Source organism: Haliaeetus albicilla, chromosome Z (assembly GCF_947461875.1).
Source record: "Haliaeetus albicilla chromosome Z, bHalAlb1.1, whole genome shotgun sequence".
NCBI classification, from domain to species: Eukaryota; Metazoa; Chordata; class Aves; order Accipitriformes; family Accipitridae; genus Haliaeetus; species Haliaeetus albicilla.
The window spans coordinates 22662487-22688930 of record NC_091516.1 but is presented as its reverse complement, the minus strand read 5'-3'; the positions used below and the strand labels follow the sequence as shown (position 1 = coordinate 22688930).

General features: G+C 39.7%; 2 protein-coding genes across 10 annotated transcripts in view; both read left to right on the top strand.

The window, feature by feature from the left end:
- FREM1 (FRAS1 related extracellular matrix 1) overlaps positions 1-24611 on the top strand; it is a 77528-nt gene extending 52917 nt beyond the window's left edge. The window contains exons 26-38 of one of the 5 annotated variants that reach the window (XR_011323268.1): positions 659-860; positions 1335-1479; positions 3764-3893; positions 5326-5398; positions 8348-8497; positions 9687-9925; positions 10585-10632; positions 10905-11087; positions 11364-11489; positions 12205-12320; positions 19211-19296; positions 20680-22523; positions 22587-24607. Coding sequence is in view for 2 of the 5 variants with exons in the window: in XM_069776466.1 (XP_069632567.1) it covers positions 659-860; positions 1335-1479; positions 3764-3893; positions 5326-5398; positions 8348-8497; positions 9687-9925; positions 10585-10632; positions 10905-11087; positions 11364-11489; positions 12205-12320; positions 19211-19296; positions 20680-20879 (1698 nt within the window). In the remaining 3 variants the exon portion in view is untranslated. Of the gene's footprint in view, positions 1-658; positions 861-1334; positions 1480-3763; positions 3894-5325; positions 5399-8347; positions 8498-9686; positions 9926-10584; positions 10633-10904; positions 11088-11363; positions 11490-12204; positions 13195-19205; positions 19297-20679 lie in introns of those variants that run through there. The other 4 variants (XR_011323272.1, XR_011323269.1, XM_069776466.1 and 1 more) reach the window with 4 other exon arrangements.
- Positions 24612-24870: 259 nt separating this feature from the next.
- The window catches only part of ZDHHC21 (zinc finger DHHC-type palmitoyltransferase 21), a 53345-nt gene continuing 51771 nt past the window's right edge, over positions 24871-26444 (top strand). Inside the window, exon 1 of one of the 5 annotated variants that reach the window (XM_069776494.1) lies at positions 24871-25976. The gene's annotated coding sequence lies outside the window, so the exon portion shown is untranslated. The remainder of the gene's footprint in view (positions 25977-26444) is intronic. The other 4 variants (XM_069776491.1, XM_069776489.1, XM_069776495.1 and 1 more) reach the window with 4 other exon arrangements.

Genomic DNA, 26444 nt, shown 5'->3' with positions numbered 1-26444 from the left:
TATATATCTATCTGGCATGTTTCAGTATGTAAAGCAGGCCGGGTTGCATTGTATGTCAAAATTCTGTGCGTTTCAAAACACTGATACTAACAAAGAGCCTCGTAGCTTTTCCTGATGACAAAGTTTGAAGTTATAGGATGAGTGAGGTGTGCCGTTTCAGCAGAAGATGAGATCTAGAAACAGCAACAACCATTGCAGAGTGCTAGAGGATTCATCAGTTGTGAAAGGTGGCACAGATTTGAGGAGACATATTGGCCAGGTCTATGACTATGACATAATCCTTAGGTTTCCATGCTTGTTATTGTAAAACAGAGGTGAGAAACCTTTGCTGGAGTTTTCATTTGCTATGAAGAAAATTACATCAAAAAGGAGAAGGACTATGGGGAGTGTGGGACATCAGGGCAGAGGTACACAATTTGTGGTGCCCTCCCCAGTGTGTGCTGTATCCTGCTGCATGCAGCAAGCTACTGGGTAATCTGGGCTTGGAAACCTCTCATGGGAAGTAGTACTTAACTGGAGATCAGACTTCTTCTGGAGCAGACTGCAAGTCAAAGTGGCTATTGCCACCCTGAGCAGGCTACTGTGCTTTTAGCAAAAGTAGGACAGAGAATAACCTGATGCTGTAAAATGAATAAACATTTGTCTAACTTTCATTTAGGTGGATCATTTGGACAAAATGGCACCAAAAATTATTCATCTCCGTTGCTTTTCTGATGTGGAACTGCTGAAGAATGGCAATTACGGGATCTATATTACTGCCAGGTCCCTGAAGGCATCTGACCCTAATACAGAAGATGACAAAATAATTTTTAAGATTTTACAAGGTCCTCATTATGGCTACCTGGAAAATGTAACAACAGGTGCTGTCTTCTATAAACTCTGTATTTTAGGACATACCAGACCAGATTCCAAAATCTACCCTATTAATGTTTGCTTGCTAGAGGAAATAAAAGTTTCTTAGCTAACTTTGGGCAAGGTTTGAATGTAGTAAGAAAGCTTTTGCATGAAAACCCGAGTCTCGTGCCCATCATGAATCCTCAAGGAGTTAGAGATGATTCTTAATACCTGCCACTGAGAAATTATTTTTTGTTTGTGTCAATAAAAAAAAAAGAGGAATATTGAACTTGGCCATCTGGTAAACATGTCACATTTGAAGAAACTGGCTGGGGTTTATAACGAGCTAGGATGTTGCTGTTTAGCTATAAAACCACGTTTCTGTAAGTTCAAATTTTCTAAGTGATCAACAAAAAGAAAAGTTGAAAGCAGTCTATATGAGCTATGTGGTTCTTATTAACAGGCTTTTGATTCACCTGAATGTTTCTTTTCTTTCCCAGGTGGATTTATTCAGGAAGGGTTCAGCCAAAAGGATTTAAACAGCAAAACCATACTTTATGTCATCAATCCATCACAGGAAGTGAATTCAGACAGCTTGGAGTTTCAGGTCACAGATGCCAGTGGAAACTCTGCAGTGCCCCAAAGGTAGCTCCGACCCTCAGCGGTGTGTGTTGTGGTGCGCTGTGTGTGCCACCCCCCTGCGCTAAGGAACCCATGCTGGGCTTGATGCCATGCAGAGATGAACATAGCTATGACTCAAACTGCCACTTCTTTTGCTGAGTAGTAAAGAAGTTTTCTTCTCCTCAGGGAGGTGAAATACAAAGGGCTAGCTCTAGGTTAGACTGGGGCACAGTTCTCAAGGGCCTTTGGGGCCTCACAGAAAAACATAATGGAGTTTACTCTAAGTGGCAGTTGGGCATTTGGAGATCTGAGATAATGCGTGCTGAGGGACGGGACTGATGCTTCATGTACATGCTCCTGCAGCTGGAGGTCACTCTTGCCCTGTGCTGATGGCAACGTTTTTTTCACAAGCTTGAGATCACGATGGAGGGGATGCTCTCAAGCAGTAAAAGCTATGAGAGCCACACTTCTGCAAAAGAGCACTGAAAGAAGGTGGAGGGCACACAGCACCTTCTTTGTTATCCACTGCCAAAATTTATATTAGGCGTATTGTCCTGGGTTAAACCATGACACACATTGTCAAAATTTCCTTGTGACATATAAGCCTCACGTACAAAAATTAAGAGACTGGGGTATCGACTGAACTGTGCTTTGATGATAAAGGCCAAAAGTAGAAGTAGCTCTACAGCAGGGGCAATGTTTCTCTTCATTTCTGAGAAGAGGGCTGAATGTTCAACCAATTTACTTAATCAGAAGTAACTGAGAAAATTAACTAACGCTATTCTCCTGGGCTAAACTGGCTACTCACAAACCAGGACTCATGGCAAGAGAAAAGGAGCAGAGAGCTGGCTCCAAGGGCCAGGCTCCTCTGCGGAGCACTTCCCTGCATGCTAGAGGAAGGACAGGGACTGAGCAGAGCTGGGGACAATGTTTTGGCCATTACATGCTGTGCCTAAAGATGTCCCCATACACAAACACATCTGAACACAGCCAGCCTGAGCACTTCCCAGCTGCACTGTGCTGGCTCACAGATGCACTGATATTAAAACTACCATTAAAATGCTGCCACCCCTCATGGGGAAGTGTGGCTTCTTGTATACAAATAGCAATGCATAACACAGCTTTATGAAGAGAGCAAAGAGAAAGCACTTTCTGTATGGAAAATAGGAGTTTCAGAGAAGTAGTATTTATCTGTTAGCTGCACTGGATCTCAGAACAAAGGCGAGTTTGGCTTTTAAGGAAAAAATATTATTTTTAATACTGGATTTAAAAGCCTGTGAGAGGTTTTTTTTACAAAACAATTTATCACCTAACGGTCACTGGTTCAACATACAAGTTTGATTTGCATGTTGATATTATTAAAATTGAATCCCAGCTTTTATCTGAATGCTGCTGGACTACATCTGGCACATGCATCCTCTTTAGCAAAAATAAAGCAAATCGGCTTCTAAATGGGTTGCCCACAAAATGAGTATTGGAGGATATAAGAGGACAGGAGGAAACTTCCACTGGTGTTAGAGCTAGTCAACCTTGAAAGGTCTAGAAGTTTTGGAAAAGTTCAAATTGTTTTGTAAGTAGCACAGCTCATTTTCCTTCTTTCTGCTCTCTTTCATTCCTCTGACTCTCACTAATTTTTATCACATCTTTTAAAAAGGTGAGATCTTTATTGGCTACTCTGCGCAGCATGCAATCATCTGAGGTTCAGTCACATCCCCTATAAACAGTGCTAAAATTCAGTGTATGAGACACCTGGACTCAGCCATTTCTATGGCTGAAGAGTGAAGCACAGAGTATTGAAGTAAGGGGCTTGGGGAGACCACTCGCACAGAGGTAGTGAAATCCTAGAACGTGCCCTGTACACTAGAGGACAGTTAGAGGATAGGTGAAGGAAGGTGGGAAGAAGGATGGTATTGCAGAGAAAAGACCAGGGAGTGAGAGTAAAATAAAACTACAGGGTTAAAGGGAACCAGGATGAAACAGTGATAGCTTGTCTTGGCCTATTTAGCATTATGGACAATCTCTGCTCTTCTCAAAGTTGCTGCAGAACCCCTCTGGTTCTGAAACAAGGTTCAGGCTTGGTTTGGGGTAGACCAGGGCTCGACTGGAGTATTTATTAACTGCCTCTCCCTCTTTCTAATCAGCCAAATCACACAAATGTGTTGACTGGGAAACAAAGGCTCTGTATGTGTATTGGCTAAATCAGCAGTCCAGAGAGAAATGGCTCCTCACTGCAGCTCGGAGCAGCAGGGGATGGGGACAGCAGGGGAGGTGGCTTTGCTTCACACAGGCTTTCCTTCCTCTCCCACAGGCTGGAGCTACGGTGGTCTCGGATTGAAATGCAGCAGACTGAATATGAAGTGTGTGAAAGCGTGGGAGTAGTGTCTCTGAAAATCACCAGGGCAGGACACTCTGCAGAGTCTGCCTTTATCGCTCTGAAGGTAAAGCTAAAAGCCAAGCTCCTAACTGGAAACTTAGTAATAAATAAATAGTGGACCCTGTTAATTTCCTCCTCAGATTTAAAAGGTATTTCAGTAATCAGCAAAGAGGCCATACAATTCAAACCAAACTTACCAGGACATTGTCCTTCAACCATTGTCCTGTGCCTAGCACAGATGGTTGAAAAATTTCTGAAAAAACTTTCTGAGCTTTAAGTAAAAATGCTGATTAACCAAATGTTTTGAGCAGTATTTCAGTTTTGATGACCTTCTGTGACAGAGCAGGCTGTTTCCTCTGTGACTGTGTTCAGAAGCTGGGTTTCCAGGATTTGCCACTTTAAAACCCAGGCTTTGGGCAACCCGGGGTCATGGGACTTCTCATTTCCCTGCTTAGGCTGGAAGAACCCAGGAGCTATGGGACCTTTAACTCCACAGTCATGGCAGCCTCCCCCATTTCTCCCCCCACTGCCATCAGCCTAGGAAAAAGCCCAAGGAACCCCCTATATTTTCAGTAACGGTCTCTGTCTTATGTCAAAAAAATTAGACTGAAAGCTGCAGGTTATAATTTTGTAAAGCAGGATTTGTGCAACTTGCCTTCACAAATTTTATCTTAGCTCATAAAACAGAAATTCCAGGATTTTACCAGCTCCCCTTGCTAGAAAAATACTAAAAGTTTCCCTCACAGTTTCTCAGGATTATTCACAGTTTCCAATTCCTAATTGGAAACATAGTTTTGATTTTTCTTCCGCAGAAGTCAGTGGGAATTTTGCTACTGACTTGATTGGGGGCCATCCTGCCCTATCCTTCACAGACTCCAGTGACTCTGCTCTCGTTGTCACTCAGCTAAAAAGACCATTGAAATTGATCCCAGCATCAAGAATGCAGTATGGAAGCTGGTGTCCTCTGCTGAGCTCCTACAAAAATTCGCTGGAGTCCCCATACCTATGTATGTAGGTGTTCATGCCTATCCCAACGAGTTTTTGGAGTTGACAGGCAGCTCTGCATGCAAATGCTTCCTCCAAGACCTCACAAATGGCTAAATAGGCAAACGTGGCCAGGCTGCTGCTGCTCTTCCAGGATGCCAGGATGTGCCTGTCCATGACCCGGGTATGGCTGGGTTGCCTGGCATGGTGAACAGCAGCGTTATCTGATGCTGCCAAGTAGCAGTTTGACAGAGGATGAGGCAAATTTTTAAGATGAGCAAATTTTTTTGATTATGAGTTTTAAACCATGAGCAAGGACAGAATGACAGTTGCACATCACAAGGTTTATTCTCTAGGCCCTTATCTTTTTTTTCAGCCTAAGCACATGTATGGGTAGGCGTGTCTTTTTGAGACCCCATGGAGAGGCACACAATAGGTTCAGCACACAGCAGGATGCAGTGGTTTGGTGAAAAAGGTCACAGCATGGCATTTACTGTTTGATTTCTTCTCAGGTCAATGAAATTTCTGCTGTGCTGGGAAAGGACTTTACAGTGACTCCCTCCAAGCTTGTTCAGTTTGATCCAGGTAGGAACCATTGCACTGAATAATTATAAAATTGATTCACTGATTTTGAAAGTGTGCACTCTCATTTTGGAGAGTGAAACCTATTATGTATCTGTAGCTAGAGCAGCTGAATAGAATTAAAGACACTTGGGCTCATTTTCTGGAAGTGCAGTGGACTTCCTTTGTGAATCAGTATCCTTATTACTTAGGGTGAGATGACGTACAGTCCCTTTACATCAGTTGTTAAAATATCAGAAGTGCTGAAATGATGTCTTCTAATCTCCCTACAGCTAGGCTGGGGAGGACTCACCCTGAGCTGAGCTGTGAGATGCTTTAAAGATTTAAGACATAATAGGTAAAGCCCAGGATGCTCATCAAATTTAGACAAAACTGAGTATAACTTAATTTATGCAAGGTAACCAAGACCAGAAAGGTGCAAGAGAACCTGAAAATTGTCAGACCTCATCTCTGCTTGCACTGTAATCATAATGGCAGTCTGACCTTGACTGAGGCTGTAAATAGCAAGAAATGATAGTAACTGTATTATCAAAAGGAGCTTGATTTTTTTGGCTGGGGGACAATCAATAGTAAAAATGAATATGAATGTGAAAATACTGAAAAAAGCTTCCTCTGTTCTGCACAATTTATTATTCTTATGCTTTGGTTATCTCCTTGAGTCTAGGGAAAAAACAGTCCAGGTGCAAGTTTCACAATTTACCATACAGAAATTTAGCTTCACCTAAAAAACTTGGTTTTGCCCATATAAATAGATTACCTGGGAATGAAAACCATTTGCTATCATAATCACTTCCTTTGCATATGCAAGTCTGAGGTTTTTTGGAACACATCCTGTTGGCATAGTCCAGGACATATATGAGTTTAGAAAATGGGGTTCACACAGGCCTCCCATGATGTTGTCTACAATGCCAGCAGAGGTTATACCAAGACTGCCAGCAGTAAGATTTCAATAGCAGAAAATCACAGTGACTACAGAGGAGACAAAGTATATCAACTGTGAAAAGCTGAAATAAATGGCACGTATTTGATGGTAAAAATTAGTCTAAGTGCTCACCTGCATTTGAAAAAAAGATATGGGGAATACAATAAGTCAGTTCCAGCCAAAGCCTGGGGATTTTTACTTTAGGACTTAAGATTTTTATTTTGAAAAAAAGGCATTGCATGCTACAGAGATTATGTAGCATTGCATCCCATGGACAAATTCGTATATACCACAGCTTTGCTTGCCTATCACATAGGAAAGCTTGTAGTCACAAATCTGACTGTTTTGGAAATTTGCCACTATGGCCCATCTTGAGAAAGGCAAATTTTATATAAAGGTGTAGAATGAGCAACTGCTTGTTAGTTTTCAGAGGTGGATAAGGGAGGACACCCAGCAGACAGCAGAAAAACAAAACTGGGTGGAAAGGTGGAAATCTGCCCTGATTTCCGGTGTTTCTGGAACACACATGAAACCTCTGAAACAAGAGCCACTCTCTGAGACCCTTTATCTAGCATTAGATTTTTTTTTTTTTAGTTTTAAATTAGAATATGGAAAAATGATCTGAGAGATCAGTCTAAAAAGTCCTTCATACTGTGCTGACCCAGGATTTCAGCTCTTTCCTCTAATGTACTATACAGTCAAGCTTACCAGCCTGTGGACTGAAATGGCTCAAGAGTGTTGCAAAGAGATTTTTAGTGCAAGGCCCTTTACTAGAATTTTCCTTTTCTGCTGGTCCATGCAGATTCTCCAACCATGGGACAGTTTGCAGCTACCGTTATTGTCCTTCTGAATATGGTGGTAAGCTGCATGAAAATTAACTATGAATGTGGACAGAAGAGATGCACACTGTTCCCCTTTTCTGGCCAGCTTCTCAGTTAAGCCAGCTGAGCTCCCTCACACAATCTTTTTTGGGTGGCTGTCTTCAAAAGTCCTTTGCTTAGGCTTAACCTTAGGGAAGGACCCTCCAAACTATTACATTCAAGGCATCAGTTTCTTAATTCTAAATTCAAGATGTTTGATATTCACTAATTAGAAGTATTTATTAATTATTTAGTAAGGCTGACAGGTTTGTTTTAAAAACACACCTCAACTATGCTAATTGACTGGACTGATTGGGATATTAGACTGCAATTAATAAATTGTCATGGAAAGGAGCAGAAAAAGACCCTGCCCAAGTTTATGGGTCTGTTTGTACTGACAGCTTCTCTTAGCTAGATGATTCATACTGGAAAGGAGCAAGGAAATAGAGGTTATGCAGTGTCATAAGGATGTAGAGATTTTTTTTTGACAATGTTGCACATGTATCTTTGATACTCATTTTGGATGTTAGCACTGACTTTGTGATGCAGAAGCAGTTCCCAAGATGTTTTGCTGACAGCAACATGTACGTTAAGATCTGTTTCTGTCCTGCTGCCTCTGACTTTTTCTGAACAAATTTTGTAGCCTTTCGGGTAATAACCAGCCTAGTTTATTGTCTTGGAATGATCTTTTCTCATTCCCATAATGCAATCCTGAAGTTACCCAGTAAACGCAAGCAACCAAGTAAAAATTTTGTAACCAAGTATAAAATCTGGTTGTACTTCAATCTAACATAGTCTTTGATCCATTTACAGGTATCTAAATAACTGTTCCACCTCTAAAATTAAGTTTTCAAGGTAAAAAGCATATGATATATTTTCTCTTGAAAACCGCAATGGAAGTCCTAAACCTATGTATTGTGTCATTTTGCACATCTACAGCAGCTTGTTGTTACAGAGCGTGCACTTGAACTGAATTGTAATTGCCCAGGAACAAATTTGAACTTAATGTTATTTGGAAGAACAGCAGGAGTCCAGTCAGTTGGTAGGAGCACAATAGCATACACCAGCTACTCCATTCTAGCTGCAGACATGTTAATTAATATATTTCTTTGACATCCCGATTGATTGAAATAGCAGTTAAAGAGTAATTAAAATGTTTATTTCTGTTAGGAATGTCAACCAAGATGTGGAATATAGCAATTACCTATGACGGATTAGAGGAAGATGATGAAGTCTTTGAAGTAGTTCTGAACTCCCCTGTGAATGCTGTTCTTGGCACACGGACAAAAGCTGTAGTGAAAATTTTGGACTCAAAAGGAGGTATTCTCTTTTGATCTTCATCATTAAGAAAGTGGGACAATCTTGGCTGAGTAGCTGCTTATTTTCAAGCACAAGTTCTTCCTAACACTCACCTTCAGATCAAAATGCTTAATTTCTTTTTAGAGAAAACAGGTTTGACAGTTGCAGAGCCTTTATTCTCTCACACAATCATATGCATCCTCTTAGGAAACACAGCATGGCGAAAGCAATGAGTACAAAATGAGAAGGGTGCAAGGAAAGAAACCACTTTTCATAACAACACGAGTTCAGTTCTCATCTATGGAAGTGGAAAAAAAATGGTTTTTAAGTCCATTAGAATTTTTTTTCCCAGTTATTGTTCAACAGTTGTTGCACACCTCTGAAAAAGATTTATTTTCATCTCAAAAAAAACCCCTAAAAACTAAACCCAGCTCTTAGCAATGTGTTTTCTAATGCTTAACAAATGCAGTCCACAACATCACAGCACACAGCAGTGATCATTACGGAGTTTAGACTTTTATGTCTGCATTATTATTGTGTTTTTCAGTGATCAAATGTGGTGTGCCTAAAATCACACCAATAAAGAAGCAATTGTAAAAAAATAGAAATAATTAGCAAAGCAGTTGCATCCTCTGAAAGCTGAAGAGTGTTTTTTCTTCTGGTGCTTAGTGAAACAATCTTTTAAATACTTGTGTTGCAATGTATTAGGTTTCATTTTACAAAAATTCCTTTTAAAATTTCAAAGCTGTTTTCTCTTTAACATTCATAATGTAAATCAGAAGTTAATTGACACAATTAGTTTGTAGGAACAATAGTGTCCTGGATTTCTGAAGAGAAAGTTGTCTGGCCATAATGGAAGTATCACCAATATTGGTTAAAGATACCTGTCTATCCATGACTAAAAAAACAACACTCCAAATCCCAAACTATGCATGAAAACAGGTATTTTCAGAAGATGCCTGGTTGAAATTCTGATCTGTGGGTAGACAGATGCATTACATATTAAAACATACATACACAGGTAGTAGTTGCTATCATAGTCATAGCAAACCTCGCAAATGAGGATGACTGAGCAAACAGCAAATCAACCACATCAAGTGAAAAAATCATCCAACTTTTAATGACAAGCTGTTTATGTGCCCATGTCAACGTGACCAGTTATCTGCTCATGCAGTTAGAACTGACCATCTGCCATTTTTTATGCTTTCAGGTCAGTGCAGTTATTCCCATTCTTTTGGCCAAAGCAAGCGTGACTTCTGGGGGAGAGGCACACTGTTTCCAGTTTCCTCGGGCTCCTCATCACCTTCCAGGCCTGGCAATGCTCCTTTGGAAGGGATCCCACCGCCTCCTTCCGAAGGGATGAGAGAGCATGGAGGGGACCCACAGCAGGAGCACAGCTTGGCGAATCAGTCAAGGACCAGGCTGAGACTGACTGGAAATGGCAGAATAGTAAGACACTTCTGTAGTGCAGTGATGGACTGATTTATGAATTTATTGGGATGTGATAGCTTCACTTAGTTGTCATATTTTTGTAGCGATCCTACTCAGGTAGGAGTATTGACCATACAATAACCATAAACTACCTAAGCTTGCTTTGAGTCAGACCTGAGAGCTATTTAAAAATACTGCAAGGAAAAAAAATAAATCCTGATTTTGAAGATCCACGTACGCAAGAGAAAAAGAACAACAAAGTTGGGGAAGGAAACATGCATCAAGCACCTTCAGCAACTCTGCAGCTTCTAATCTTGTCTAAATTATGGGTCAGCTAGAAGAAAGAAGTCACTGGAGCCAGGCAAATTTATAGAAGCTGTGAATCTGGTTCTGAATTTTAAACCTGAAAATACTGTTAGCTTAAACAGGGAACAGTTACTTAAAACTTGCCCATTGATTTTCCTGCTTAAGCTGTATTGGTTTAGCTAGGTGGTTTAGTAACATTCTGCTATAGTGATCTTAAAAGTTAATGGAATATGTTTATAAACACACTTGTAATGTGTGATTTTTAATGGCTGTTTTCAGAGGTGATCAGTTTCCATTCTGAAAAAGAAAGAATTTTTTGTTTCTTTAATGCATGAATATGCCCATTTCATTCTGCTATTCTACCTTTGCAGGTTCATCCTTCATCTGTATTTAGAAATGGAACTGATGTGGTTTTCAGAGTAAGAGTATTATGAGTATTGCTCAGACATCTCTATGATTTCTTTCTCATTCTGTTCTTTCCAGGCTTTAACAGTCTTAATAATTCATTATGACCAATACGTTATTTTTCTATGTATTTTTCTTTTTCTCTGTCACTTTCCCTTGATTTGCAACAATTTGTATTATAATTCTTTTTTTTTTTTTTTTTTAGTTTATTTAAGAGTTGCTTGTATGTGCTAACCCTGTTTTCCCTCTCCTGTTCTCCTTGTGTGTGTGATACTGTAAAATGAAGTATCACGGGATGGTATCACTAAAAATAGAGGATGACACCTCATCAGCTAAAGCAAACAAGAAGGCTCGAGTGTCAGTAATTAATCAGGCACAACCACAGATAAATGCTGTCTCCTCTAGGAAGACAGAAATCCCACAAGCTGATAAGGCAGAACTGGCATCTGAACGAAGCTCAAGACATCAGGTATGAAACCTTTTGTTTCATAGGCATTTTCACCATCTGTTTTCAGTCACACTGTTTCCAAAATGATTTAACGCCTCTGAGATCTGCAGCCTAACCCTTCCTACTCCAAAACTGAGTTTAGTTTAACCAATACACAGCTAAATTAACAATTCAGCCTTTGAAGACTTTTCACTGCATAACTTTTTAATAGAAGAGCTATTTAATCTGTTTCATGTAGCTTGTTTGTTTTGTGTAATTATTTTCCTTAAAATGTTCAAATGACATTTCTCTTTCCAGGACTTTTACTCTTTTCCAAAGGCCTGTACACCAGATTTAAAGGGGCTCTTGCATTATGAAGAAAGCATTCAAAAGTTATTTCAGTGTGATGGAATAACATGGAAATCCTGGAATTCCCAGAGCAAGGTAAAATTGTCACGATGAGTATGCACCTAAATCAGAGCATGGAGTCTACGATGAGTGAGACTCTCAAGCAAAGGACCTTCCTGTAACAGCTATTGACTTGTACAGGAAATAAAAGAGTTGTCCAGAGTCAGGTTTGCTGTCACCAGAAAAAAAGATTTCCAGAGACATGATGAGGGCTTGACTGCTGGGGTTGCCTTTCCTCTCTGTCACCCACAGGTGCTCCTGGACAAACCACGTGAGCACTGATATGTCTTGGTGCTTGTGGGCATGTGGGCATGAGACAGTCAGTGAATGAAGTCTGTGAGAGAATGAGTGGGAATTAGTAAAATTAGCTCATTTAGGTATTCTGTAAACATACATCCCCTCCACCATGTAAAATGTCATGCTGAATTTTGTTGCACTGCATTCCCTACACAGACTGCAGGAGACAGAAAACAGTGTCCAAACTAATGTGGTCTTTTAAGAGGATTTTTGGAACTGAAACCTCATGTCACCTTTAAAGCTACTCATAAATTTTAGGCTCCTCTGGTAGGCATTTATTTCTTTACATCTTTTAAACAATGCTGCAGCATTATTGATACGCACCAAGGTTGATGTTCAATTTAATTCTGGGGCAGCCATAAGCAGCACCTCCACCCTTCACTCTGATTATTAGCACACAGACCAAGATCACTGTGAGAAAGAGTCTATTTTGCCTTTTCCTCTTTTATTTTAGGAGGTCAGTGGGAAGAAATGTCCCTCCGGATGGAGTCATCACGAGGGTAGCTGCTACTTCCTGGTAGTGAATCACAAGGTCACCTGGAACACTGCTGCTCGGGCTTGCAGAGAACAGTAAGAGACTTCTCCAAGTGAAAGTGTTTGCTGTGCACTGCTGTTGCCCTGAGCTGAATGCGGCTCTCGAGGCCAAGTTCATTTGGATAAGCCCCACTTTCGTTGTGCTGCACAGCTCCCCCCAAAATAGAACAAGCCCTGGGATTCAGACCCAGTGGAGAATAGAAATATTATTAGTCTCATAACATTTCAGGTGGTGATGCTACCTTATTCACAACATGAAGTCCTGAAGCTGTCCATGTGCAGTGAGGATGCTTTCCTAATAGGAGAGTTAGTTTGGGAGAAGAGAAATAGAGCAAAGACTCAGTCTTTCATCCTCTCTGACCCACCACTTCCTTGGCTCCACCTTCACTTGATATAGCAGCAGTACAATGTTGCCAGCTCCTGTGTGCCTCACCATATTCTTTCGAAGATGCAGCGCTTCAGATTCTGTGACTGCTTGAAAACTTTAACAGAAAATTTCTGACTTTTAAGGATAAATAAAAGCTAATAAATAAAAACAATAATAGTTGTCTCAAAGTAGGAGACAAATAGAATATCTGCCAGTCTTGCTCTTTGGAGCCCTGCTTTGTGATTTTGGTTTTAGGAGGGATAGCTTAGCACTGGAAGAAAAGCTAGCCATGCTAACATGGAGCTTGCCCTGGGATCATGCATGTTCTGAACCTTGTGTTGAATGTGAGCAGTAGGTTGAAGACCAAGCTGAGCAATAGAAGGGGCTTTAACAGACCTCTCCATTACTCCATGAAATGAAAATTGAAACAGGGAAGAGTTGGAGATGGGAGAAAGAGAATATATTCCATAAGTGGTTGAAGGACATGCAGGAAACATGAAATGTGGACAAGCATGCATAATAAACCTAGATTCATTCCATTCAGTTGTGTGAGGTTATGTTGTCTTGGTAATATGCAAAAGGAAAGTCTTGGTTCTAATACCTCCCAGCTGATGGAAGTTATTTTTTACTAGAATGTAAATGCTACCTGCTCTTGTGAGCTTACCACAAATTTCACATTGTTAATTGGCTTACTTAAAATTTCAGCTCCTGAAATGGTTTTCTATCACCTGCTTTTATTCTGTTACTTATCCAAACAAATATGTAAGTTGTGAGTATTCTAAAATTTTTTTCTGAAAGCTTCAGCATTCAATTGATCCCTTGGGAACATATGTCACTCTGCTGGGAGGTGTTCCCCATTTCCTAAAAGAGTGTGCTCCTGGTGACCCATATTATTTGTGGGTGGTAACTTCTTGCTGAAGGTTATAGTGTGAAATGTAGATGTTAAACTGAATAACAGTAAATTAATTACAGAGTTAAACACCTACACAAAAAGTCAAGGCATATCACTGAATCAGCAAGCAAATGAATCATGGGGCAGTGATGATTCAGTTAATGTCAGACTACCACAGAATGAAGTAGCTTTATCCTGGTAAATGGAGTGCTACTGGTCTCCATCTGGAACTGATTTACAAAAGTACAACCCCAAGCACACACTTAAAAGTGGTACAAGAAGATAGCTTAGTACATTTTATTTTGTGCTTTTGCCCAGGTGCCCCCCCAACAATCACCACCACCACCAGTTGTGGTATTTCTGTTATTAATACTCCTACTGTTGACATTTATATAGCTGACATTTCCAATAAGCAAATAAAATCAGCATGGACCTCAATCCTCAGTTTTTTAATAGATCAAACAAACATGAGACATTAAGTGAAAAGATTAGAATTGACTTTCAGTAAATCAGCCAATTTCACTGAAAAATAAAAATAATTTTCATTACTACAAAAATGGGATTATCTTAAACTTCTATCCAATTTTCTTCCTAGACTTTTTCTGTTATACAGAACAGGAAAAAAGCACAAGCATTGTTAAAGTTGTTTCAGTAACAGCCTCCAACTAACCAACCTCCTAACCTCTTAGAGAAAACACTGTTATTCTGAGATGATGGACTTGAGACCAAGCTATACAAAAAAGATGTGGACAGGCTGGAGAGGGTCCAGAGAAGGGCCACAAAGACGGTCAAAGGACTGGGAAGCCAGCCATATGAGGAAAGACTGGGACAACTGGGTTTCTTCAGCCTTGAGAAAAGAAGGCTTAGGGGAAACCCTATCACCATATTCCAGTATTTAAAGGATGACTACAAAGAAGATGGAGACTTCCTTTTTTACAAGGAGTCACATGGAAAAGATGAGGGGTAATGGGTACAAGTTACTCCTGGGGAGATTCTGACTGGGCACAAGAGGAAAATTTTTCACAATGTGAATAATCAGCCATTGGAATAATCTCCCCAGGGAAGTGTTGGATTCCCCAACATTTGACACTTTTAGGATTCTGCTGGACAGGGTGCTGGGCCATCTTGTCTAGACTGTGCTTTTGCTAAGAAAGGTTGAACCAGATGATCTTTGAGGTCCCTTCCACCCTGGTATTCTATGATTTTATGATTCTCTTCCATCAAAGCAATGATGTCAATTTATTGCGGAAGCAATTATTGTCTGGACATAACTATATGCATGTGGCCTTATGCAAACCTGTTTGGGCTTCTAATGAGCTTTGAACTACATTGCATCCATTTGTTGGCATACCAACCATTTTTTCAGTTTCCATGTATAGGGGTAGAAGCAGACACAAAAATGTACTTGTCTTGACGTAAGTTGCTGTATGCCACGGTGATAATGTGGGTGCAAAAAATATCAGCTAATTGCTGTGAAAGTCTTGCACCACATCTAACCCTTCTCCAACACATTGGAGAGAAAGGTAGTTTAAGAACTCCATTCTCTAGCTTTGTTTTGTATGCATGAAGAGGCCCTTGGCAACATGAAGAGAAGCATCTGGGGGATATTACGGCTGAGTGATCCCACAGCAGCCTGATTTAGCAGCAATTTTGGTGATTTATGTTACAGTTCTTGTTTATCCCTTAAGAACATGTTCTCCTCAAGGGTCAGTGCAGCAGGGCTCACTCACATGTGAGATGGTTTCATGGCTGTTGTTGAAGGGACTCTTCACTGTATAGACAAAACCCACAGTTGCATCTTCTGCTTTGTTAGTCATATTATACCTTCATCTTCTTGAAGTTGAACATTTTGTTAGAGCTTAAATATGGTCTGATTTCAGATCTTTTACTGCCAGCTTTGTAAGGCAGCGGCTGTTTTGTTTGGTGTTTGTATATTAGCAGCATGTGGCCTCAGTCCTTGGGAATCACAGCCAGAACCACATCTAAAGTAATAGGTTAGACCCTTCATGATGGCTCAGTGTTGCCTACTGCAAAGCAGGATGGACCCTGCTGCCCTCCTCTCCTAATGCTGTGCTTGTTCTGTAAAAGAATGATTTAACTTATATTATTTCTAGTGACTCCAGCATAGGGATTTAGCTACAGTCATTTCAAAGGCTCAGTGTATCTTGTCTGACTTTCAGCTGCCACTCTGGAAATGCAGGGCTCCTGCAAGCTCTGCATCATGTCTGCCAGCTTCATCTGAATGTTTTGAATACCACAAGGCGTTGTAAGCAACACTAGACACCTATTTCAAGGCACCAGGATTACTCTCTAGGTGATCAAACAAAAGCCTGGGATAAGCAGAGCGTGTCAGTCAATCCCCTGACTTCACTATCCATATAGGACATGGATTTACTACAGCAGTTCAAATTAAATGTCCTCCTGTGCTGCGGAGACCTTCATAGCTAGTCAAGTGTGCTTTTGCTGAAGTTAAATTTATCAGAATGGTACAAAGCTCCTTTAAATGTATTGGATAATTTAATGTAAAATCAGCAAAGTCTTTGTGCTAAGTGTTTTGCATATAATACTTCAAAATATTGAATACTGGCTACTCAAAATATTTTCTTAATTTGGGCAGCTTCTCTAAGATGACGTATGCTTTTGACTTGATAGCAAAAATTTTAAAGCACAGAAGAATGATTTCAAATGGACTTATTTAGCAGAGAAATCAGTGCTGTGTGGTTTGTTTGGTTTTGTTTTTTTTTTTCCTTTCAGTAAGGCATTATGACCCCTTCTCTAAAGTAATTTAAATTAGGAAGTGTTAGATTTACATAACTCCGTAAATAACATTATCTTGTCATTTCCTGCCTAGAGGCACAGTTAGTAATATTATCATAAGTGGTATGTTCCTTCAGGACTCATTTCCCTACAACACATCAAAACCCCTGACTAGTTGTAACAATTGGAATGGTTGTTCTCTCTTCAGTCACGTGTGTGTCTCAGGCTGTATTTAAAAAGCACTCCTATGGAGAAAAGATTAGATAACATTATAATTATTGCAGTGCTTTCCTTTCACAGTGCTGAAGTCTGTCCCTGGTACTTGTCTCAAACCGTTCTTGCTCAGACCACCCTTGTATGTCATAAACGATATAGCATTTACTGATACATATTGATGCTTTTCATTTTCACGTTTTCTAAAACAATTGAAACAACAGCAGTAAGCTATGCTTACTTAAAGTAAATGACTTAGTTCCAGGGCTTTGGTTGTCCTTAAGCAGAAGCCAGATAAAATACCCTATTTTCGTTCTTGATCAGCTAGTAGTGATATCACAGAGACTGCTGCCCAAATCTCTTCTTAGCCCCAAGTTTGGTCAGTGGCCAGCCACTGTCAGTGAGGGGGAATGGCATCCTGCTGGTGGATCAGTTACCCTGGAAGGACACCCTGAATTAACTGAGCCTGCTCACCTGGACTTTTTGTCTGAGGAAGAAGACAGAGTACAAAATTTTCCAAGAGCTTTTGTCAGTGTTAACAGCTTTGTTCCCGCTTCACTGGAGATTTCACGCCTGGTAGATGGGCCCAGAGGTGTGGAATCATGTCACCCTTGGGACATACAGGCACCAACACCATGCATGAAACTCTAACATGACGAGAGGCACAGTCAAAGCCTCTGTTGGGAGCTTCACTGGGTGAAGTTTTGGGAGCCTCTGCCATAGGCGGGTGCACAATCCTGTCCCCTACCAGACAGTTGCCGACCACTTTGTGCTGGGAGAGTCTGCCATTTGTAAAGCCATGATCAAAGGTTCTGAGGCCAACCTGCCACACCTCCACCTGAGGAGAGTGTACACAGATGTCAACAAGATCCTTTACACTTTGTTGTCGGCCGGACCCTGAACTTGGGGGGCCCTTGATGGGACCTAAGTTACTGTGTGGTGCTTGGTCTAGGGCAGCCGTGATTACGCAGGCTGTGAGGGCTAACACTCAGCTGTCCTGCAGGCCTTGGCGGACCCACTGTGCAAAGCCGAGCAGAGGGTGAATCCCCTGCTGCTTTGGTTGACTGCAGGCGTAATGGAGGAGGCATTTGCAGCAGGAGCATCCCATCAGCACTACAATGAACTTGTTCCACACCATGCCCCTGCGTGCCCAGATTAAGGAATGGTCCAGATTTTGTGCGGTAGGGACTGTGCAGAATATCGTAGGCTACTACTTTGAATTCTTCCTGATGTAAAATTTGCCTGCCTCCCTATCTTGTGTGGCATTATATGGCATCCACAGGATCAGTACTGTTAGAAGAGATACAAGGCAGCAAACAGGAATGGAGCTCCAGGCATGGGTCTCTAACTGGGCAGCAGGCTTGGCAGTGGGCTCACACCCAAAGATCTGTTCATGGTCTCCATAGTGGATTCAAGTCGGCTGTGCCACTCTTGAGGTCTGGTTGTTGTCCCAGCTTTTAAAAGAAGACAGTCTTTAACTCCTCTGGAGCAGTACTGATCTCCTGTCTCTGTTATCTGGCAACAGTCATGAAATTAGCAAAATCCTCATAATGCCATTGACTTATTCTGCTGCTAGAAAAGTTTTTGGCTCTCCTAAAACACGTTTTGATGAGCAGTGTTGTTTGCTTAGGCCCTATCAAGCATCACCTGGGATCTTCTGGGAGGCTGAAAGGGTTGGCATCACTGTTAGGCTGACTGGCAGTCAGAAATACGGGACAAGAGAAATGACAGAGGCTCAGCATCGGAGGGAAGGCAACAGCAGGTGTGACAGGTAAAAAGGTGACAGGATATCAAGGCAGGCAAAAAGACAGATAAATAAGAAAGTGGAGCCACTGATGGCTGACAGTTCCTGGCAAATGTGAAGGATGCCATTTGACTCTTAATGCTTCAGGATTTAGCCTGATCTCTAAATGGCTTAAGAGCAGCCTGCTGGTGCTTGCATGCTTGGTACTAGTTGGAAGACTTCACTGTGGCAAGGCCCTCAGTGGCTAGGGTTTGCAAGTCCTCCTTTGGGGTTGGTATACTTTAAGTACAAACACAGAGCAGAGCTTATGCATTGGATTCATTCTGAAATAGTCTGGTTAATACACACCACAACTGCTCTCCAATCTGAACTAAACACATCGTGATTGCAGACAACCCAACATTACCTCTCAGAACCACACTACCACTTTAAGCCAGACCCCTAAATTACATGCTCTTGGATCTGTTTCGAAATGTGGCCAAGATTTTAACTGTGTTATTCAAAGCTTTAGCTTTGTCAGAACACAATTTTAAAAAGATATAGTCTGCTCTGCTACTAAGTGGGTGAGCTGTGTCTTTCAGTGGCTTAGATTTTAGTGCAGGCAGATTATTATTTTAAAGAAAAGAATGTAGCAATGATTTTGTCAATGGTTAAAACACAGTCTGTGAGTATGAGGTACACATTTCCTGTATACATTTATTTCAGTTGCCCAGCTGATTTAATTTTTCTGTTAGAAAAATCAGACTAAGACTTTGCTTCCACTCCAAGTAATCCAGCAATTTAAGACTTTATCTCCATGTAATTATTTCTTCATGCCAGGAAGTAGTGGTTTTCCTGTGAAAGGCTATTTATATGCTTTATACTAGAATCAGTGCCCCTTGTTGATAAGTCGATGGGAGCTGTCTGTCACTCTGTGGAATCCTAATTACTCTGTCCTCTCTCCTTGAGTCTAGATACCTGGGGAGTCTAGCAAGCGTGGCTAATGAACAACACATGCAGTGGCTGTGGGACTTCAGTGGGAGGAAGCCCTTTTGGATAGGCAAGTACATCAGCTCTCTGTCCTTTCTGAGGATTACAGTTCCTGTGCACCTTGGAAAGCAGAAACTGCTGCAGCAGTTCCAGCCCAGTTTTCAAACATTGCATTGTCCTCAACTTTCTACTGGTTTTATTTCAGAGCAAGGCCTAAAATGAAAGCCATAATTTACCTGGCTAATTTTATAAGTCTTTATCAAAAAGAAGAGTTTATCATGTTCCTATTGCTGGATAGCTTTTGCCTTCAACCCTTTTCCATTTTAATACAAGCTGGTAAAATAAGTTCTGGTGGAGCTCCTCCTCTTTTGTTTATCTCACCTTTCTTTTGACTGTTACTTTATTTATCTCCAATTTCTCTTTTTTTTTAGCTTTACTTTAAATAATTATTTATGTTACTTCTAATTTAACGGTGTCATCTTTTATCAGAAATCTCGTGAATTAATTAGACGATCAGCTAAAGATTTCATCATATCATTTTAGATTTAGCTATTTCTTATTATACAGCTTTCATTTAAGGAGAAATGGAAAGAACTCAGATGAGCCTTCTCTGTACCTCCTGATCCTTTTATGTGAATGACTACCTTAGCTCACGGACTAGTGCTATTGTTTTCTTTTAGCCCTTCTTGTTTCTGCTATACTGTCCACATTTTAGGTTCTTTTTTCCAATTATGAATTGCAATTTTCAGTGCTTAGTAATTTTCTGAGATGGATTTACTAGCTATACTAAATTAACTTTAAAAACTAGTCATTTTGGGATCATGTTACATGGTATCATGATTGTTAACCTGAGAGAAACAAACTCCTCTGATAAGAATAAAGACTACAAGACCATTGTGTCAATTTTCTGATCTTGGTCTCTTCTAGCTAAGAAGACACATCACATCTGAAAGTATGCCACCCATGTTGGTCAGAGGCTAAGTGAAAAGACATGTTTTCGACTGTATTAATTAACACAACCTAATTTTACAACTGTTAATTTCAACAGTGTAAACAAGGTCTACAAAGATCTGCAGGATTTTATTTTCAGAAGGAATCTGAAGACATCTGAGGCTGCCCAGACTTGAATACAACATTCTGCTTGGCATCTTAGGTATCAAAAAAGAAACCTGAGAGGTGATAGACGTGCAGTAGATGGAAAGAGAGAAAACATTTAAAATAGGCAATAATGTGGAAAAGTGTATTTTCCCTTATTCAGATGGCACTAATTGTGATTCAGATGGCCTTACGAAATATTAAATTGTGTTTTCCTTGTATTCTTCCAGATGGGTTTTTTCTCTCAGCACAATATTGTATGCATTTTTTAACAAAGGTATATAACAACATGCTTCTGTTGGCATCACACTCCAGAGATGATAAACATCACTGATTTGGTCTTACTGATTTCACACAGGCTTGAATGACCAAGTCAATCCTGGACATTGGGAGTGGAATGGAGGAGAACCTGTAACCTACATGAATTGGAGAAGAGGCTCCTACCACTTTCCAAAGAGAGGAAGAAATTGTGTATTGGTGCAGAAGCGAGGAAAATGGCAAGCAACTGACTGCAGGAAGGTCAAATGGAACAGCTATGTATGTTCAAGAAAGCTGTAAGGAATGGAGGATCCCTGTGAAAGCATGTGGACATTCATGTTGTTTCAGTTTTATTTATCTGCAGACATGTGAGGGTGTGCAGGTAGAAAACTGTCCTAATTACCAGCAAGGTTTACTTTATATGCTGCCAGAAGTGCAGATGCATTGGACTCTAACCAAGGAATACAGGTCAGTTGCAAAGATTAAGTCCAGGTCAAGGTTTTGAACTCTCCCCAAAGGCTTTGATCTGTCACTTACTTGTATGTATTTTTACACCAAAGAGCTAGGCCTGAAGGCTGTCATCACATTTCTGTCTAAAAATACTTTTTTTTTTTTTTAACAAAAAGAAAGTAGCACATCAGTTGATTTGCTTCGCTCTTAAGGAAGGGTTGTGAATTGGCTGTTGCTTTAATTTGTTGCAATAAAACCTGCAGTTTTACCCTGCAGTCACAAAAAGAGGAAGGCTGTTTGGGGTGGAAATGAGGGCAGATTCTGCTGGCTAAAAACAGGTTCTCTTGGGTCATGAGGGGAGGGATGGGACATTATGTCAGGAGAGTGAGGCTTCTTTCATGGATGCCCTAGTACAATATCTTAGAAAAATACCAATGACAGGATTTGGTGACAGAGTACCAACAGGAGCAAAGCCTTGTATTTCTTTCTTTTTCTACCTCCCAAGGCCAGCTTCAGATCCTAATCACACAGAGCTGCCTATTGTTTCACATTCCTAACCAAAACTGTTCAATGTTTTTTTGGAGTTGCAGGATGGTACTGTAATTTTTAGTGTAATTAAATAATGGGACCTCTGTAAATCTGATGCTATATCAAAGGATGATTTACACAAAAAAATTAATACTAAAGCTTAATCCTAGAATATTATCTTGGGATATTCAGTGATACATGAACATCAATAGGATTTATATGTGTGTATAAACCAATGTAATCGTGAAATGTATTTTGTACTAAAGCAGCTATGGCTTTTGAAAAGTATTAATCTAAGTCCTTATTAGGGATTTGAGGTTTTTAAAAATAATAATTAGAAATCCAGATTTAGTTCTGAGAAGGGCTTAAAAATCAGCTTTTAATAGGGAAAAACAGCTGCCCATAACTTAGTTTTAACTTAGTTTAAATATATGCAGTTTCAGTGTTATCATTTCATAACATTATAGCAAATTTATATTTGACCTGTCAAAAAACTTCCTTCAGGACCTTCGTACTGCCTGCCTTAAAATTAAAAGAAGAAACAAGTCATAAGCTTCCTAAAAAAAAAATAAAAAAATTAAAGCTCCTCTCAAGCCCTCCCTCTGCCCATAATGAGTGCATGACAGTTGGTGTGGCACTGAGTAGGGTGAATTTGCCCTGTACCTTACAAACTCTCATCCATCCCATCTGCCTGCCTGCTGCCAGCAGTTGATCCTCCCCTTGCCCCCTATCAGCTTGTCTATTCAGGCAGCCTCTGGATGAATTGCATCTGTACACTATTTGCAGCAGAGGTGCAAAAACTCCTTCTAGGGTTCCTCACAGCAGTTTCACAGTCCTGCCAAGGACAGATGCAGCAGAATCACCTCTCCTCTCTGCACTGAGGGACACTGTTTCAGGGATTATTTAGCCCTCCTCTGTGCCTTTGGCATGCATGGGTTACTTATCCTTCCTCCTTGCCTGTGACATGTTAAATGAATATGCATGTGAGTAGCTGGACAGTCTGTATAAAGGAGAGAACCTTTCTGAAAGAACTTTGCAGACAAGCACAAGTACATTACAAAATTAGAGGAAAAATACTGTGGACAGAACCTCCTCACCCTTATTGTTGGTATCAACAGACACAGACGAAAATATTTCCAGGATTTCTTTCTTTTGTCATGGTAATCCTTATGCCAAGCTTCTAGACACTTTTGCTAGACACTAACACTTTTGCTTAAGGAGTTTACTAGAGCAACATAGATAGGCTAATTGTTTCAAGAATTGCCCAAACCTAGTACCCCTGAGTACCTATCTAGACCTGTTTTTATTTCTGATAGTTCTCACTGCAAAAAAATTAGGATCTAAAAAAAGCAGTCTTGGGATCTCTTGTGTTCTGGAATTCCAGGGAAAATTGACTCAGAGAGCTTGGTTAGACATAAACATAAACTTTTATGTCTTTAGGGCCTTCTTTTTATATAAACTACTGAGTTTATTGGTGCTATCTTGATAAAGCCTGTCAAGATTATTTAAATACCTCTCCTAATTATTTAATAAATGAATGACATCAACAGAGAGGGAATTTTGACCAAGGTGCTTGTTACTTAATCAGTAACTAATCAATGACTCATGCCTAGTCTGAGACAACAGTGATCTCAGAGGTTTGCTTTTGTGAGAAGAAGGGTGAATTTCCCTTTTCTGTATTTCATTTGAACTACTTTAAAGTGATTGAAGAGTATGAGGATTTCAGTACACAATAGGCTGTTGTCCAAACTGTATGTGTTTACTGGTTTCATTAGATCTAGTACAATACACTAATGAAACTAAAATTCTTACATTGCAGTGCAAGGATATTTCTGCCCTGAAAGGCTGATGAATTGTTTTTCAATACAATGAACTCTACCAAAAATTTATTCATCAATTTTAATTTTTCTGTCCTTAAAAACGAAGTATTTTTTCATAGATTTTTACAGCTTTTATTAGAATACTAGAGTTTAAAAATATGACACACTCAAATCAGGGAAAACACAAATAAATCAGTTTTTCTGTTGCCATAGGAAGTTGTTGTCTCTAAGAGATTTAGTAAAGGAAGGGCCTAAAATCCTGAGAAGTCACTGGGAATCTCTCCAGTCTTCAATACTTTTGAATTAGACTCTGAGTAAACTCAGGGGAAAATCAGTCTTCAGAGGATCAGCATCAGCAGGGGAATTTCAAGACACTGAAAGTAAGAACAAGGAGCATGTAAATTCTGGTGTTCACCTATGGATGCCACACTTTCTGGATAAACAAAGGATTTATTTCATCAGAACTATCTACATACCTTTTAAGAGTAACAAAAGCAAGACACAATAGCTCAGTTAAAAGAACCCGGTGGTTAGCCTAGATTTCTATGAAGGAATGGGCAACATGAGCTTGTTGTGTAGCTGTCACTTTTAACCACCTTCTGTCCTTGTCAAGTATCCTTTAAATCTGTTGACCAGTTTCAAACAAATTTGACAGAGAAGTAGACTCAAAGACAGTGGTTATGAAAAAAATGGATAGGCAACTGGCCACAGGAGCACTTCTTCCAAACCAAAATATTCTAAAACATTTGTATTGCTATTAACTTCACAGAGATCAAGTTTTTAATCTGAAAAAAACCAGAAAAGTTTTCCAGATCTCTTTTGTACACACTGAAACTTACTGAATGCCTTCAAGTCTTTATTCACCTATTCTAAAATTATAAAAATAGCTTTGAGAGAATTATATATATAATTCAGTGAATACTGTGATTCTACATTATTTTCATCACAAGACTGGTGCTATTGTAATTCATGTATTCAGAACGCTATCTATATTGTTATGTTTAACTTTGTAATGTGTGTTAATACAAAACTGAAACATATTTTGGTGAATAAGTATTTCTTCAGTTTCATAATCTCACAAAAGCTTTTTACTAGTGATAAAAACAATAGTGTTGGGCATAATAAAAGCGCACTTACAGTTAAGCATAATATACCTATTATTTACTCCCTGCTGTTTCTGAATTCTGTTTCTTCTTCTGCATGAGCCTATTCCTGAATTAATACTATAAGGACCTCTGTATCATGAACAAACCATTTTTAAAGGAGAAAATGCTGTTTATTTTGAGAAGTAAATTTAAGAATAGTTAGAGATCTGCAAGCAAATATACAAGAGGAAAGATGAATTCAAGAAAGACTGTCAGTCCATAAAATTGAGTTTTAATATGATTCTTGATTTAAAGGAGAATGTGAAAAAAACAGTCATTGTCCCTCAGTAACCTCAGCCATCTTCACAGAAGAGATACAGATGTCAGTTCTCCTCTCTTATTACCCTTTAAGAAGCTATGCTGCTTGTAATATGGAGAACTCTGCTACTCTAATTCCATTGCTTAACTACCATCCTCTACATCAGTACATAAGCAGTATAAGGTCAGAAGACAAGAACACAATAGTGTTTGTTTGTTTATTTTTATAGCATTGAGATAATGTATTGTTTTCAGTTAGAAGTAGTCCTAATGAATAGGAATCTGGTATCTGAAGTACTGGATATAAGCAAAAGAAGCAAAAGAATATCATTTTATTCACGCAGATGAAATTTTCAGGTAAGTCTAAACATATTTTTACTTTAACAAAAGAAACCTTATCTGCATCTTCTTCCTTGGAGTACGTTACAAATATTTTCTTGGTGTTGTCAAACTCTTCAGTGAATCACCACTGTTCTCTGAAATTATTCACAGCAATCTGAGAACGATGTGTCTTGCTGAAGACTGAAATGTCTCTTTGCCTAGAATCTTTCTGCCCTGGCTCACTGTCCTACAGCTTAACAACCTGCAGCAATCAAGCACATACCCAACATAGCTCCTCAGGCTGGGTTTGGAATTGAGTACATTCTCAAGTAGGCAGTACATATGTGCCAGTACCATTCAGGAGATGCTTCAGGAGGTGGACACCTGTCCAAAATCTACCAGCCTGACAATTATAGTAGCGAGAAAACCACCCATTGCATCACGTGTACATACCTACAGCCATGAGAACATCTGCCAATACGCATAAAAGTACACCTATCCTAGCCCTGCTGGACACACACGCGAACATTTTCAAGTGTGAGCATCTACATTTTGGCAGCAGTTTCAAACTTAAGACTGTTCTCAGTTCTGTGGCTACAACACAGATAAAAGAAACAGAGAAATGTGAACAGAAAGGTATAAAACAGTGAAGAAACTGCAACAGAGGACTTGAAACTGAATAGCAAAGGGAGGAATTCATGATGTACAGTATCTAAGGTTGAAGGTACAAAACTAAACAGATTTATTGTCTGTTCTTTCCTATCATACCTTGTAAAAAGCCTTCTGGCTTTGTAATTATAACTTTCCCGTGAGGCCTGTATGTGATCTGTTTCCCTGAAACTCAGTAAAACAAAGACCACAGATGGCTTTCTTTGGTAAGTACAATAATTGGAGAATAAACTGAATAGTGCTATTTCATTAGTTCTGAGGTCTTCATATGGGTTCTGTAGAAGATATATCTGGATACAAGTTTGTCTACATAGGATATGTTTTGAAAATGACAGGATGTTGAATTGGGCTGTAATATATAAAATCCATTTTAATGATTTAATCATCAATCATGCTATGATGACACTATTTAGCTCAACAGAAGGCAAGTAATTCAAGCACTGCCTAAGAATTATTTTTAGGCATCAACTGGCAGTGTAACTAATTACTCAGTTTATGTCCATAATGACTGAATAAACTCCGGCTCTGAAACAAATGAATAATACTTTGCATTTGCATAGCACTTGTCATCTATAGACCTGACAGTTTTAAAAGGATGGGCAAACATTCACAGTGACTATTTCTAGTGAAAACAGAATGTCCTGAATAAATTGCTACTATGAAGGCAAATCAAA